At 43.6% G+C, this 13,873-nt stretch overlaps 1 protein-coding gene across 28 annotated transcripts in view; it reads left to right on the plus strand.

Annotated features, from left to right (window-relative positions):
• ANK3 (ankyrin 3) overlaps window positions 1-13,873 on the plus strand; it is a 681,670-nt gene that overhangs the window by 464,669 nt on the left and 203,128 nt on the right. For 21 of the 28 annotated variants that reach the window (XM_073886212.1, XM_073886216.1, XM_073886210.1 and 18 more), the window contains 3 exons: window positions 567-752; window positions 1,435-1,458; window positions 2,619-2,717. In XM_073886212.1, coding sequence (XP_073742313.1) covers window positions 567-752; window positions 1,435-1,458; window positions 2,619-2,717 — 309 coding nt within the window. The remainder of the gene's footprint in view (window positions 1-566; window positions 753-1,434; window positions 1,459-2,618; window positions 2,718-13,873) is intronic. The other 7 variants (XM_073886213.1, XM_073886225.1, XM_073886227.1 and 4 more) reach the window with 1 other exon arrangement.

The following is a 13,873-nucleotide window of genomic DNA, read 5'->3' on the forward strand; positions in this document are numbered from 1 at the left end:
CCAAGAGTGTTTCATAAAGACCTTTCTTAAAACAGCAGTTACTATGGTTCACCAATTAACATATACAGAGTGGCCACCAGATATGTGCTAGGCATCACGACACAATGAGGAAGCAGACAGGCCTCTCCCCTAGTTTTGAAATATTAGCGGAAATTTTTATAGCTTAATTAAATAAGATCCTTGGAAAAATTTACCTGGATTTAACCTGAAATAAATTGTTTTCACTGCAGTTATTTTCTGGATATTGAAATTATGGTATCTTTTTCCTCTTTATGTAGTACTTTTATGTACTTTCAAAATTTACCCAATTAATGTGTATTACTTTTTAACAGGAAAAAAAACCCATAAACTTATTACAAATTTTTTTATTATTTTCTGCTTTGGTAAATATATAAATATAAACAAATATTTGTAGACATATATATGTCTTTTCACATATCTATCTACTTGAATATGGTAGCTTTAACAACGCTAAACAAAAATTGGTCGCTCGGTTGCATTCTTATTTGTTAATCAAAAAGAACACGTCTGCTAGGGCCAATCTTGACCCATCCATTTATTTGCAGGATGGCTTTACACCGTTGGCGGTAGCATTGCAACAAGGTCATGATCAAGTCGTTTCCCTCCTGCTAGAAAATGACACTAAAGGAAAAGTGCGTCTTCCAGCTCTTCACATCGCTGCCCGAAAAGACGACACGAAGGCCGCGGCCCTGCTGCTGCAGAATGACAACAATGCAGATGTGGAGTCAAAGGTGAGGCGCGAAGGCGGGCAGCCGGCCATGCGCTCTCCTGCGCTAGCACCCACACGCTGTAAGAATGCCTGGTCTCCCTTTTGGCAAGCTTACCCCAAACCCTTAACCTCACTGGGAGCAGTGACAATACGTGTCCAAGTCAGCCGACTGAAGGCGTGGCCCCCTCAGCATTTCCAGCTAGGAGGTAACGGTGCATGCTGCCTGATGCATGCTAACAGGGAGGCCACATCCGAGGTCCATTTATAGGCACCTGGTAGTTTCCTTCCTTCTAACGTGTATTTTGAATGTATCCAACACTTCAGCTCAAACACCAGGGTGGAAAATTACAAAATGCTAACAACAATGTGCACAAATAAACCTTTGGCTGGTATCTGAGATGAGAGGCAATGCACTGAGTATTGATCAGTTGTGGAGAGCGTGCTGGCAGCCAGAGTCCCAGCCGAACATCACCATTGCCTTGACATGTATGACCTGAAAGTCTCTGTGAAGGAAATGTGGCATTTGGAACAGGCCACTGTGTAGCCCTCCGTTCGGTCTGGCTTTCTTTCTGTGCCTCTTGTGCTCCCACCAGAGCTTCCATCCTCATTACTTAGCCGCCATGAGCTTGCTGCCATCCATGTCACCGAGAGCGAACTAACCGTTCATTTTTTCCTCTTCTTTGCTTCCAAATGTGTTAACCTAGATGGTGGTGAATAGAACAACAGAGGTATATATATATATATATATAAACATATGCATATAATCTCTGTCTGCATCATCATTTTCCCATTACCTAGTGCTGCTGCCTCATTTCTTTCCCTCCTTCTTTGCATCGCCTCTGTAGGCTAGATACCTGCTTTACGTCCCCGCCCCCAAAGTAGCATGTGCCAGAGAAGATAGTAGTTTGATTACCAGGGCTTTCTGCAGCTGAACCTGGTGTTGGAAAGGAAGGATGAGGAATCCTTGAGACTGCAGGATGTCGCAGTAGAGTTGGGTGACATGAACAGTTTTGATGCTTTAGATGCTTATCAGCTCTACCTAAAGCTGCAGACAACCCTGTCATTCTACTCGTTCAGGACTGATTCTTTAGAGTTCTGCATGACACTCGGCCTCAGTGGTGTCAGCAAAATGAAGGTTACCTCTGAATGGTACCGATATTCCCACCCTCCCCACAAGACTCAGTAAGACAGCTGGCATGGCTAAGAAGCTTGCTAACAATCTAGAAATGCATCTAGTTCCTCTAAGGTTTCAATCTTTGGGGACTAAGTGAATCGCTGCATGTTTTAGCATTTTTTAAGGAAGTAAAATGACCTTGGTATGACTAAGCTAGAGAAAATGTGTTACTGAATAGGCATTTGCTAATAAAGAGACCAGCTTGTGGATTCTTTCTAAAATGCAATCACCCGTTATACAAGACCAATTGTAGTTCTCTCCCCCAAAATTGCTTTTGTCATTAAAATTGGAATTTACTCCATACTGAATATATTAAACAAATTGAATTTCGACAAAGAGTTTCAATGGACAATTCTATCATCGATAATAAAACAGTGGTATTTATCAAACCTTCTGTAAGCAATAGATTTTTCTTGTCGTCCCTGTTTTGATGTTTTGAAACGTTGGCTTCTATATAGTTCTGCTACCGGGTTACTAAAATTATTCAGTCTGCACCCTTGGTTCCTTCCTGGCTATTCCTCTGCCTATGAGTTGGGCGTTTGTTTGAAACCCTACGAACAATTGGCACTAATTGAAAGAAACCTAGTACAGAATGGAATGTGGACCTCAGCATATTTTGCTTCCTCCCTTTGATTTGGGCAGGGTTATGGTATTAACGTGTCAGACAAGGGGCCAGCAGGAATCAATTGAATGTCTGCTGTGTTTTCTTTGCAGAGTGGCTTCACTCCGCTCCACATAGCTGCTCACTATGGAAATATCAACGTAGCCACGTTGCTGTTAAACCGAGCGGCTGCTGTGGACTTCACTGCGAGGGTAAGAGCAGGGCGCTAGGACCCGCCCTGAAAGCATGTGAAAGCCTTCTGAGCCTTCCTTGCCTGACAGGAGGAGGGAGTTGGGACCGCTGACCTCTAGGTCCTACCTACCATTCAGCAAAAGCTGTGATTTTCGACTTCTGCATGTTCTTGCTTTTATACAGGTGTGCCTGTTTCCTAACAGGATAAATAAGCCATGATCATGGGGGGAGGGAAGGATACACATATACGTGAATATATAGCAGATGTGATTCAAGGAATCACAACTGGAAAGTACAAACCCTTCCCCAAGTAGAAATTTCTGAGACTGTTAGAAATGGGTCAGATGGCACTAAGAGTGCTTTAGCTAGCAGGGTCTTGACCTTGCAGATGGGAAGAGGGTGAAATATCTGGATGAGATCCAAACTTCAGAACCCAAAAAACAGAGACTATCTTTTGCTTTCATCGTCTGTCCCCTACACACTTTCATAATGAGTCACAAGATTCCGTACCCCGACTAAGTTCAGATTCCTGGAGAAAGGAGTTACAGCATCGTGTGTATCCCTGGATAGCAACCCAGCCATCCAGAGTAGTAGTGTTCTGAGTGTAAACACCAGTCTGGTGCTGCGCCTGATCCTGAGACACCTCATCATCGGAAATAGAAGTAGAAAGGAAGGAGGAAGCAGGATAGAAGAGTAGGCTGATAGTGTGGGCTCAGGATTCAGACTCCTTGGGTTCCAGTTTTGGCTTTAAATTTTCTTGGGGTCCATCAGTTTCCTCATTGATAAGATGAAACAGTGTGTGAATTATGAAATCGAGTAATAACAATAAAATAATATCACCACTCCCTCAGGGGGTGACTGTGGGAATTAGAAGGGCACGGGGCCAGACATGTCGTCGGCAAGTACGGCATCAGCACTGGGATTTCGGACATAGCATGTGAGGTGGTGTTTTTGCTAGAACCTTACTTGTGGGAGGAAAATGGGATTAGATGAGATCAGAGAGAGGCCATATACTAGTACTAGTTTTAGCAATAGCAGAAGAAGTCATACCATCTTTGAGGTCGCTCCTGTGTGGCAGATGCCAGGCTATGCACGTTTATCTTAGTTATTCGAATATCAAGAAAAGTGTTGTTTATCCATGTTTTAGAGAAGAGGAAACCAAAGCTTAGCAATAAGAAGCGGCTGGTCCAGGATCCCAGAGCCAGCAAATCAGGAAAGGCAGGAGAGGAAAGCTCCCGGCCACTCCAGCCTTCTGTCTCCCTTAAGCGACTCCAGGTGTTCATTTCTCCCTCTCTTCTTATAACTCATTAGTTCTATAAAAATTAGTAAGAACTCAGATTGTACTGATATAAAAGCTATTTCCTGCCCTCTTGTCATCGGCTTACTGAAAGCCTTGATTGGTTTAAATGACTCAGGAGTGCCCGTCAGCTCCTGTCACCGCAGAGCGTGTTCTTCCTGCACGGCGCGTGTCCCTGGCATTCAGTGACATGGCTGACCTGAAGCCTAATTTGACATTTTGAAGGACAAAGTTAAGCACCTCGTGCACAGGAACACATCACTGCGAAAACTGAAGTTCTTGTCTTGAAGATGTGTTCTTCTGGTTTTATTTCTGTAACTCACAGTATAATGAAAACCTCATTAAGTCACATCTTCTAATTAGGACATTTAGGAAATTTATGTCAGGGTAGCGTTTGAGGTTTGTCTTTGCACCATTGTTCAGAAACTTCCTGATGCTGCTGAAAATAAGAAGATTGGGGCAATGTTTAAGGGATCTAAGAGGACAAATTACAGTATTTTCAGACTCCTTCGAGCAATTCCAAACCATCCATTTACATTAAAACAATGAACGTGATAATTACAAACAAATGCTTATTTATCGATTAAAGATCAGTAGAGATCTCAGACGTCGCTGTTAACCTTGCCAGTGGGTTAAAATAATCACATTGTGTTTTTGTTTAAAACATGTTAAAATTGAGACTTTTTACTGATTTACAAAAGCGTTTTCTCCAGTCATCCCTAATTAATGAGGCCTACCAGCACTCTGAGCTGAAGGCTGTGGTGTAATTTGATTGTACTTTGTAGGAGGCCTGCGCGGTCGCTTACACCCCGACACGAGGCTCCCCTCTGCGGCTGGTGACGGATGACTTGCTTTCGGGTGTCTGAGAAGAACTAGTCTTTATAAACAGCTTCAAGAAACCCGTTTTAGGTTCCAAATCTCTAGCAATTCTATTACCTAGTAACCCAGCATCTGCCCTTGGGGACCGGGGCCTCTCCCTGCCCAGTTTCATTGGGCAGTTTCTGCACCACACGTCCCTCGGGGGTGTGGCTGGAACAGCAGCGGAGAGTAAGACACCCCAGAACACAGAGGGGAACAGATTTCACCTGGTCAGAACAATAAAGGAACGCTCATTAAGCCCTGATTGCTAAGAGCTAGCTGCAGATCACAAGCTTCAGGAACCGGGTCTGAGCGAGGCGAGGATTAGGTGGTTACAGGTAAATTAAAAACCAACAGCAGCCCTTGTCCTAGGGGCTGTGGTTTCTGCTCTCTGGCTGCGACAGGTCATTGGAGAAAGGCAGGTACAGTCTCATAGTTCTCTGTGGGCTGAGGACACGGCCTAGACAATGGCTACCTGTGGGCAGAGAGCTGGGGAATAGGAGCAAGGACAGCTCTTCTGGAATCATTTCCTGCATTTGGTAGATGGGCACTTCCAAAGCAGATACGAGGCAGAAATAAACGTGTCGCTGAAGGGAATACACAGCAGAACAGATTGCTTTCTGTGCTTCTCTGCAGGGCTAGCTAATTTATGCAGCAATAAGGCAGATCCTCGCCAATGGCGAATGTGTACCTCTGAGTTGCAATTCCCGTCACCGATTTAGAGCACACTTGCCTGTTTACTGCACCTTCCCTTGATTTTTATGATGATGTCGGTTGTGATTTGTGTATTATAATGTTGTGATGTCTATGGAGGAGACCCCAACTATTTCCTTTTGGATCTTACATGAAGACCTGGGCAGCCTCCTGGGTCCACTGCAGGGAAGTAGTGGGGTGGCTTCTTCCTGCTGCAGGGCAGCTTTAGCATTCTTCAGCCTGTGACCAGAGTCTGCTGACATGGCATCAACACCGTCAGAATGGATGCGTGACCCCCTGCTCTCTTAGCAAATCATTCTAGCTCTCTTGGGGAAGAGAATGTAACTAAGACACACGAGAGCTGCTAGTGATTATCATTCCAGGAAGGAGCATTTTGCACTGGAGTAACTGAAGGCCAAATCAGTATGTGCATGCCTGCAAAGTTCCTTTTATTGAATGAGCTAGATTAATACTTTGCTGGCTCAGAGGTCTTTTTCATCAAATATAATGGGCCACCCAACTTAATCTTCACTCGTGTCATTGACTTTTCTCCTGTAAATGATTATCCAACTCCCCATTTGGGGAGGATAATTGAATAAAATATCCTTATATAGGTCCTGCCATTTAGTACTTTTTGGTTTTGATCTCTGGGAGGAATTAGGGATTTATGTGTTTGAGTGTTGTACCTCGTTTGTTTCCAGAAGGATTTCAGGTGGTTTGCAGATTAAAGGTATACAAATTAAGACATCTAAGGATGAAACAGAAAAAGCAAATGTTACCAAGCAGCTGGAATGAACCAGTGAATACAACTGGAGGATAAATTTAGGCCTTAAGGGCTTCATATATGTAGCGGAAAGGGAAGCGTGGATGATATAGTTTTCATTTTTTGACAAAGGAAATCTTACAGTTATCTATAGAGACCATTTTTGTGTATGTGAAATAACTCAAATATGATTTTTATCATGTGAATTCTTCTATTAAGAACAGTGAGTTTCATAATTGACAATACCTTTGGTGACTGTATTTCAGAAAGCTCAATTCCAAGTGCCCTGTCCGCCCTCTCTGGTCTGTGAAGGCACCTGGCCCAGGGAGGCTGAGGGACTGTGGCCCAGGTGCTTAGTTTGATGATGCTCTGATTGCATCTGATAGAACTTGGTGCGTGTGTCACAGATCACTGACTGGTTCACATGCCCATTGGACTGCCTTTCTCAAATGTCAGATGTTTTGAACAAGATTTTGGCAGGTGCCGGGCCATATTCGGAACTCGATTAAGTCACACGAAAGGTTACTTTTAGATAGGTGAACTGCTAAACCTGTTGGTGGAAAAATAAAAGTCTCAGACTTAGACTGCGCCCACATAAGAGGTCAACATGATTCAGCATGTGAATGAGCAAAGCAATGCCCATGGATAAACATAATCTGGAGATGTCCTTTCTCAATTAAATTCAATCTAGCAAACATTTAAAGAGCTTCTATTATGGGCTAGAGCTGGAGATTCAGACTTGAGTAACCTACTGCCCTTACTCTACTAATTTGTTTAGGTTCCCAAGTGCTAAACCGTACAACATAGTCTCTCTCTTAATTCCCTAAAGCACAACTGAGTCTAGGTTATAATACCAAACATGACTTTTCTAAAAATGTAGAGACTGCTGATGGGGGTTCAGATCAGAGAAGCAAAGCTGAAGGACTGGTTCTGGACAACACTGCCCCCAAAAGTCCATAGGCTATGACCCATTCACGGGGTACCTCTGGGTACCACCCTCCTGAACCCCCAGAGGCAGAGTCTATCTTGCTTTCCCCCAGTGGCGACCCCTTTTATCATGTCTCTCCCAGATGGATTCCCGGACCTTAACGTAGTCTCCGGGCCCAATGACAGAGATAACCCTGTTTTCTCCATACCTGGGCCATTTTAATTCAGTAGCCACCATCTAGTGGGAAGTAGCTTTAATGTAAATTAAATTAAATTCAGAATTCTATTTCTCATTCTCAATAACCATGTTTCCAGTGCTGAATAGCCACCTGTAGCTAGTGGCTACGTATTAACACAAAATCCCTAATGTTTCCATCAGCACAAAAAGTTCTTTAGAACAAAGCTGAGAAACCATTAGTCTCAGATCTTTCTTCCCATCAACATAATGATGATCTCTAAATGTAACTCCCTTCTCCAAGGAAAATGATCCCTTAAATAGTTATGCAGAGCAGTTTTACTCCTGATGGACTTGCTCTTTTTTGCTCCAAAGGAATATTTTGCCTTTCTCATTATGTAACTAGAAATCACCACTGCCATCACCACCACCAAAAATAAAACTGAAATGTTTTGCAAAAGAGAAATAAAAATTACTAGAAGTTTTAAAGTAGTGATTTCTCCCCAACTCATGCTATGTGAAGTTCAGAAGTACTAGAAATGAGATAAATCTCAAGAGAGGTCTTCAATTGCCGGAGATTTTGCCACATAATTACCTCACTTCTGAAAATCTCAGTTTTTTAATCTGTGTGAAGGCTGCTTGCCTGCTATTCCTCAGAGATGCTTTCTCTGACCCCCCGAAGCAAGGTGCTACCCCTGTCACATCACTAGACGCGCCCCTCACACTCTCGCTCTCGCATGGTAGGCATTGCATCTTCTTTCGTGTATATGGTATTGTGTGTCTGGCACAGTCTCTCCTTGTTAGCTAAGCCCCTTGAGTGCTAAGATGCCTCCTTCACCCTCCCTGCTGAGCTCCTCGTCTAGAACATACTCTTCTCACCTGGGAAGTCTCCTCTTCCCCAGTACTCACCAAGTACTGAGCGCTGTGATAACCACTTTCACATGAAGTTCATCTTCTCCATCCTTCAGCGAAGGACTCAGCAACATATTTGCCATGTAGATATTTTTAGGAGAGGTAGACATTTTATTTCAGAGAACCATTCCTCGGTTATTGTACTATAAGAAGGCAGGACTTTTTTTCCTCTCTCCCTCTCGCTCTCTTTTTCTGCCTGACAGCCCTTTATCTGCTTTTGATGAAATGGTACCTTGGCATACAGCTGCATCCCATTCAGCCAGAGGGCTACAGTGTGAAAGCATGTGGGACCCTGCTTGCTACAGAATAAGGGCTCAGTAGATGTTCATTTTCTTCCTTTCTTCTGTCGGTGAAATTTGTAGTAATAATGATTTATTAAAATAGTTACAATTTATTGAGTATTTACTAAGTTTCAGCTTCTTTGTTAAGCACTTGGCATGTCCTATCTGGGCCGAAGTAGGGGTGCAATGAAATGCAGCTCCCATATCCTTGCGCTTGCAAGACTTTGAATTCCTCAAAGGCAGACCTGTGTAAGAGTAACCATTTTGGAATCCCTTGGGGATAGTCCAGCACTTAGCACTGGGAAAGCCTCAATATATATTTATTGAGTTCGAGAGTAAATGAACCTGTAACTTGCAGGCGCCCATGTCACTACTCCTGGGCAGCCATCCTCTGTGTAAATCCACTTTGCTCAAGCCATAGTCCTCTCCCTAGTCTCCGAATTTCAAACGGAACCTCACCTGGTAGTAGGGAACTGCTTCCCAAACTGACATCAGCGCATGAAGGGAGATGGGAAATCCACAGGATTCTAATACTGGGATTTTACGCAAGTGCATCAAACCCACAGATTGAATGTCAGGTGCCGAGGGGCAAGTTTTTTTGAGCAGCAGGAAGATTTGTGATCCGACAATGTAGATGATCTTGGAAGACAAGAAGCCTAGAACAAAGGGCCATTCACCCCTGGCTGCTACCAAACTTTGTTCAGTTAAGGGTGTTTTATTAAACAGGGTCTCAGGTTCTGGGCTATCAAGTCCCAATCAAGGCCACCACCAGATGGTGCTAGAAAAGACATCAGCTACTCCTCCACAGAGAAGGGTGCACAATAATAATGTGACTCTTGTAATGGTTTTATAAGGATGCATCACTTCTGAAGACTCTACTTTGGTTTGGGTGGCGGTGCCAGTGACCCTGCACTATACAATAAAATACAATAAAGCAAATGAAAGAAAAGAGAAACCACCCATAACCTTCCTATTAACCTTTTTAACATTAAATATCTTTCTTTACAAAGATGAAAGACACACACACATAAACACATTCATTTCTATTGATAACATATCTTCAAAGATAGAGTAAATTAGATTTATTTCCTAGTACAGGCTCTGCAGCATTAAAGACCAAGACTTTTTAAAAACCACATTTGGACGGAGCACCTGGGTGGCTCAGTCTGTTAAGCGTCTGCCTTCGGCTCAGGTCATGATCCCAGCGTCCTGGGATCGAGCCCCACATCGGGCTCCCTCCTCGGCGGGGAGCCTGCTTCTCCCTCTCCCACTCCCCCTGCTTGTGTTCCCTCTCTCGCTGTGTCTCTCTCTGTCAAATGAGTAAACAAAATCTTTAAAAACAACAAAAAACAAAAAAAACACCACGTTTGGAATGAGAATGGAGATGTGGGAGCATTAGCAAAAGAATGTGAGTTATGGGAAAGTAGCCATGCAGCTACTTGCATCAACCATGATATCATTGGCAGGGTGACATTAACACATCAGGAGGAACAAAACCAGTAAACCAAGGACACAGTGGTGGGAGATACACCTCTTATATAGAGTTGCTCTTAGCATACTATGCAGTCTCCTTCCTGCCTTTTTCATTTCATTTCCTGAATGCCACATCAAAGGAGAACCTCCTATATAATTAAAAAAAGATTTTTTTAAAGATTTTATTTTTAAGTAATCTCTGCACACAACATGGGACTCGAACTTACAACCCCGAGATCAAGGGTTGCATGCTCCTCCAACTGAGCCTGCCAGGTGAACCCCCCCCCCCCGCCCATATAAAGGAAATTTTTCTCTTAAATCCTTAGTACACTGGCACTTACTGACATCTTGCTGTGTGGAATAGGATCTGTGTTGTTTTCTTCTGACGAGGTGATGTTTCTAAGTTGTAGCAGCATAGGGAAGGAGTCCTCAGATTTGTGTTGGACCCCTGGCTCTCTTTCTGCTGCATCATCAGTTACTGATGTGGTCCAGGGCAAGTCTCCACATCATGGGGCCTGCAGCTTTCCTAACAGCCCGATGAGAGAGACAGCAGTCAATCACAAGCTTTTCCCCTCTGCCTTAACTCATAAAATGGGTCCAGTAATAGTCCCTCATGCGTAACGTCATTGTGACTGAATGAGATAGTCCACATTAATTGCTTAGCACAGTGCTTGACCCACAACACATGGGCAAGGGCCCCAGCCATGCTTGTGGTGGATGTGGTTACTACTGCTTGCATCCCGGAGGAGACCCATCACCGTGAGACACGTTTGCCTGAGAAGCGGGACATATGTCAATCAAGCAAGTGCATCATGGCAGCTCTCTGAACGACTTGTAGTTGGAAATGTTGCTTCCTAGAATGTTGGATTTACACTGTTTGCAGTGCTATTTATCAGCATGAGAAGGTCGGCCTTTAAGAAACAATTACTATGACATTGTTTGAGACAGTAAGACTTATAATTAAATCATTGACATTGGAAGGTGCATGTTTCTCTTTATTTCGCTTTTCCTCATTGGACATGTGCCCTGCTTCCTGCAGTGCTGCTGCTCTAGAATTGTTGCTCTGAGAACATTTTTAAATGACCCGAATAAATCCTATTTGGAAATTCCATGAAATACAGTTCTATTAAGGTAGGAGTTGGCAGAGCTCACTTTAAAAGAGAATTATTCATCAGCTGTAGAATGTTCATTTCCTTCGGTGAGTGCCAACAGCAGCAAAGGGCTCCTGTGCCCCTCTGCTGAATGTTCAGAACCCTGTCCACACTGTCACTGGAGAGTGCATTTGGAGCAGCTCAGCTGCACCCTGGTCTGCTCCTGAGCCCTGCACATTCTTGCATGCCAAAATCTTTTCCTTCTTCCTCCAGTGGTTTGAAGAATGTGCAGGAAGCGTGAAGGGACACCTAGTGGGAAGAGGTTGGGACTGGGCAGAACCAAAAGGTTGCAACGGGTGATCTTGAGAAATATGAACAGTCACTTACTGGCTCTCTCCCAAGTCAATGCAGGAGGTTCAAGGAGACAAGTTCAGGCAGGAGATGAGCATGGACTTGCATAGTTGGGAAAAAAAATTGAAGCGTAAGTTGTGCTAGAAACAAGGAGATTAGAATCAAGTCCAAGAAATGGAGACTGAGCCCATTTGCCAATGGGAAATGAGACTGGAAACAGACAAATATTGTTGACCAAAATCACCAGACTGTTCATTAACTCTCTAGAACTCATTTTTCTACTAGTTGCAAGTTTGTGCCCTTAAGCAACATCGCCCCAATTCCCAGCCCGCCAGCCCCTGCTATCCCCCATTCCAGTCTGTGCCTACAAGTCTTTGCAGGTGTTTAACTGGAGAAGTGGATGGTGGCAGTGGTGTTTAAGATGTATTATAACTTACATAATGAAGGGGAAATGAAGATACTTGGCTGTGAGCTATGGCAGGCTCCAGTCACACAGGGAAAAGAACTGTGCTCAAGGAGAAGCTTGTCCGACCCCTGGTATGATGCTCCTTCCTCAGAGATGATTTCTCTAGAGTCCTACTACGTCCACAGTTTCTCAGTAGCAGAAGGGGGATCATCATTCTCCATAGAGGATTTGGAAATTTGCAGAGGCATTTTTGGTTGTCATCATGGCTGGCCCGTAATGGGACAGGACCAGGATGGCTAAGCCTCCTTCCATGTGTGAGACAGACCCATGCAAATAACAGTATCCCAACCAAGATGCCAACAATGTCCCCTGGGGAATGCTGGAACGAACATCTCTTTACAGCTAAGGTGGGGAGATGGGAAATCCCAGGATGGAGAAAAGGAGCCCTGAAGCTCATCCTCAGAGCACTGAGTTTCCCCCAGTGATGTACCCCAATGGGTGGGGAGGGCAGAAGACCCTAAGACTCCTTTCACCTCTTATTACTGAAAGTTTCAAATATGAGGTCAACAAAACTTACACAAAGTTCAAACTAATTTAGGCAACAGCTTTCATTTATTACTAGGCATGAGGTACTATAATAAGTTTCCTATACATTAGTTCATGTATTCCTCTCAGGAATCCTCTGAGGTGTGGGGGTATGATTTCCATTTTACACGAGGAAGCAAGAAGCAGTATCACTTGTGCAAAACCACACAGCTTTAAGGTGGTAGAGCTGGGGCTCAGACACAGTAAAGTGAATAAAGTAAAATCAGACAGAAAAATAAACTACACTCAGACTGTGTCGTTCATAACATTCGAACATTGGAGGCAGTGTGTCTGGGCTTCGTACTGAACACAGGACCCACAGGGAAACCAGAACTGACCGCAGCCTCTCTCGCACCAGCTGGCGATTCGTTCTCTGCCTGTGCCAGGGTTGCAAAGTAAATTAAATGCCTTTTTTTAAAAGGATTTTAAAGGACATTTAAAAAAAAATTACTAGGAAATCCCATTACACATTTAAGAACAGTTAAACCGGAAGATTAGCAAACCTAAAAACTACAAATGATCAAATTCATTCTAAAATACAGTGCATTCTCATCCCCCCCCCCCCACGTTTTATTTATCTCTCTCACTTCTGCGTTTTTGAATCCCTAAAGATCATGGTTTGAAATGAACTCCTGATATTTAGAAACGTAATGGCTTTATGACAAAAAGGTATAATACCCATTTTCTGGTAAGAAGAAATACAAGGTGGGTTTGTCTCTACAAGCAGCGAGTTCCTCTGAGTTTGAAAATTAAAAGTCCCTTTTTCATAGCCTCCAAGTCAGGGCCTTGCCGCCAGTTTCCCCCCTGGCCAGCAGACCCCCCTACCCCCCCTTCCCTTAGATTCGGATTCAGTAACTTTGGGGCAGACTTTGCAATCTGTGTTTTTAACAAGGTGATTCTTCTGATGAGACACAATTAGAAAACACTCTCTGAGGCCATGCTATGAAAATCTTTATATAAATTGTCCAAAGCTGAGCCATAGAAGTCTTTTTTTTTTTAAAGATTTATTATTTATTTGAGAGACAGAGTGTGTGAGGAGGAGGGGCAGACGAGAGGGAGAGGGAGAAACTCAAGCAGACTCTTCACTGAGCGTGGAGCCCCATGTGGGGCTCAACCTCATGACCCGAGCCAAAACCAAGAGTTGGATGCTTGACCAACTACACCACCCAGGCACCCCAAGTCATAGAAGTCTTAATAATTCATTGGCTTATAACAACTATCTCTATAACTCCTTAATAATGTAACCTTGAATTTACATCATATGCACAGTTTACAAAACACGTACAGTGCATCATTTGAGACCACAGAGTGGACATTTTCACAGATGAGCAAACTGAGATCCCAAGAAGTCATTTGTCCCAGAT

This window comes from Callorhinus ursinus, unplaced genomic scaffold (genome assembly GCF_003265705.2).
Source record: "Callorhinus ursinus isolate GAN/ISIS: 27379988/994484 unplaced genomic scaffold, GSC_fseal_2.0 scaffold69, whole genome shotgun sequence".
Lineage (NCBI taxonomy): Eukaryota > Metazoa > Chordata > Mammalia > Carnivora > Otariidae > Callorhinus > Callorhinus ursinus.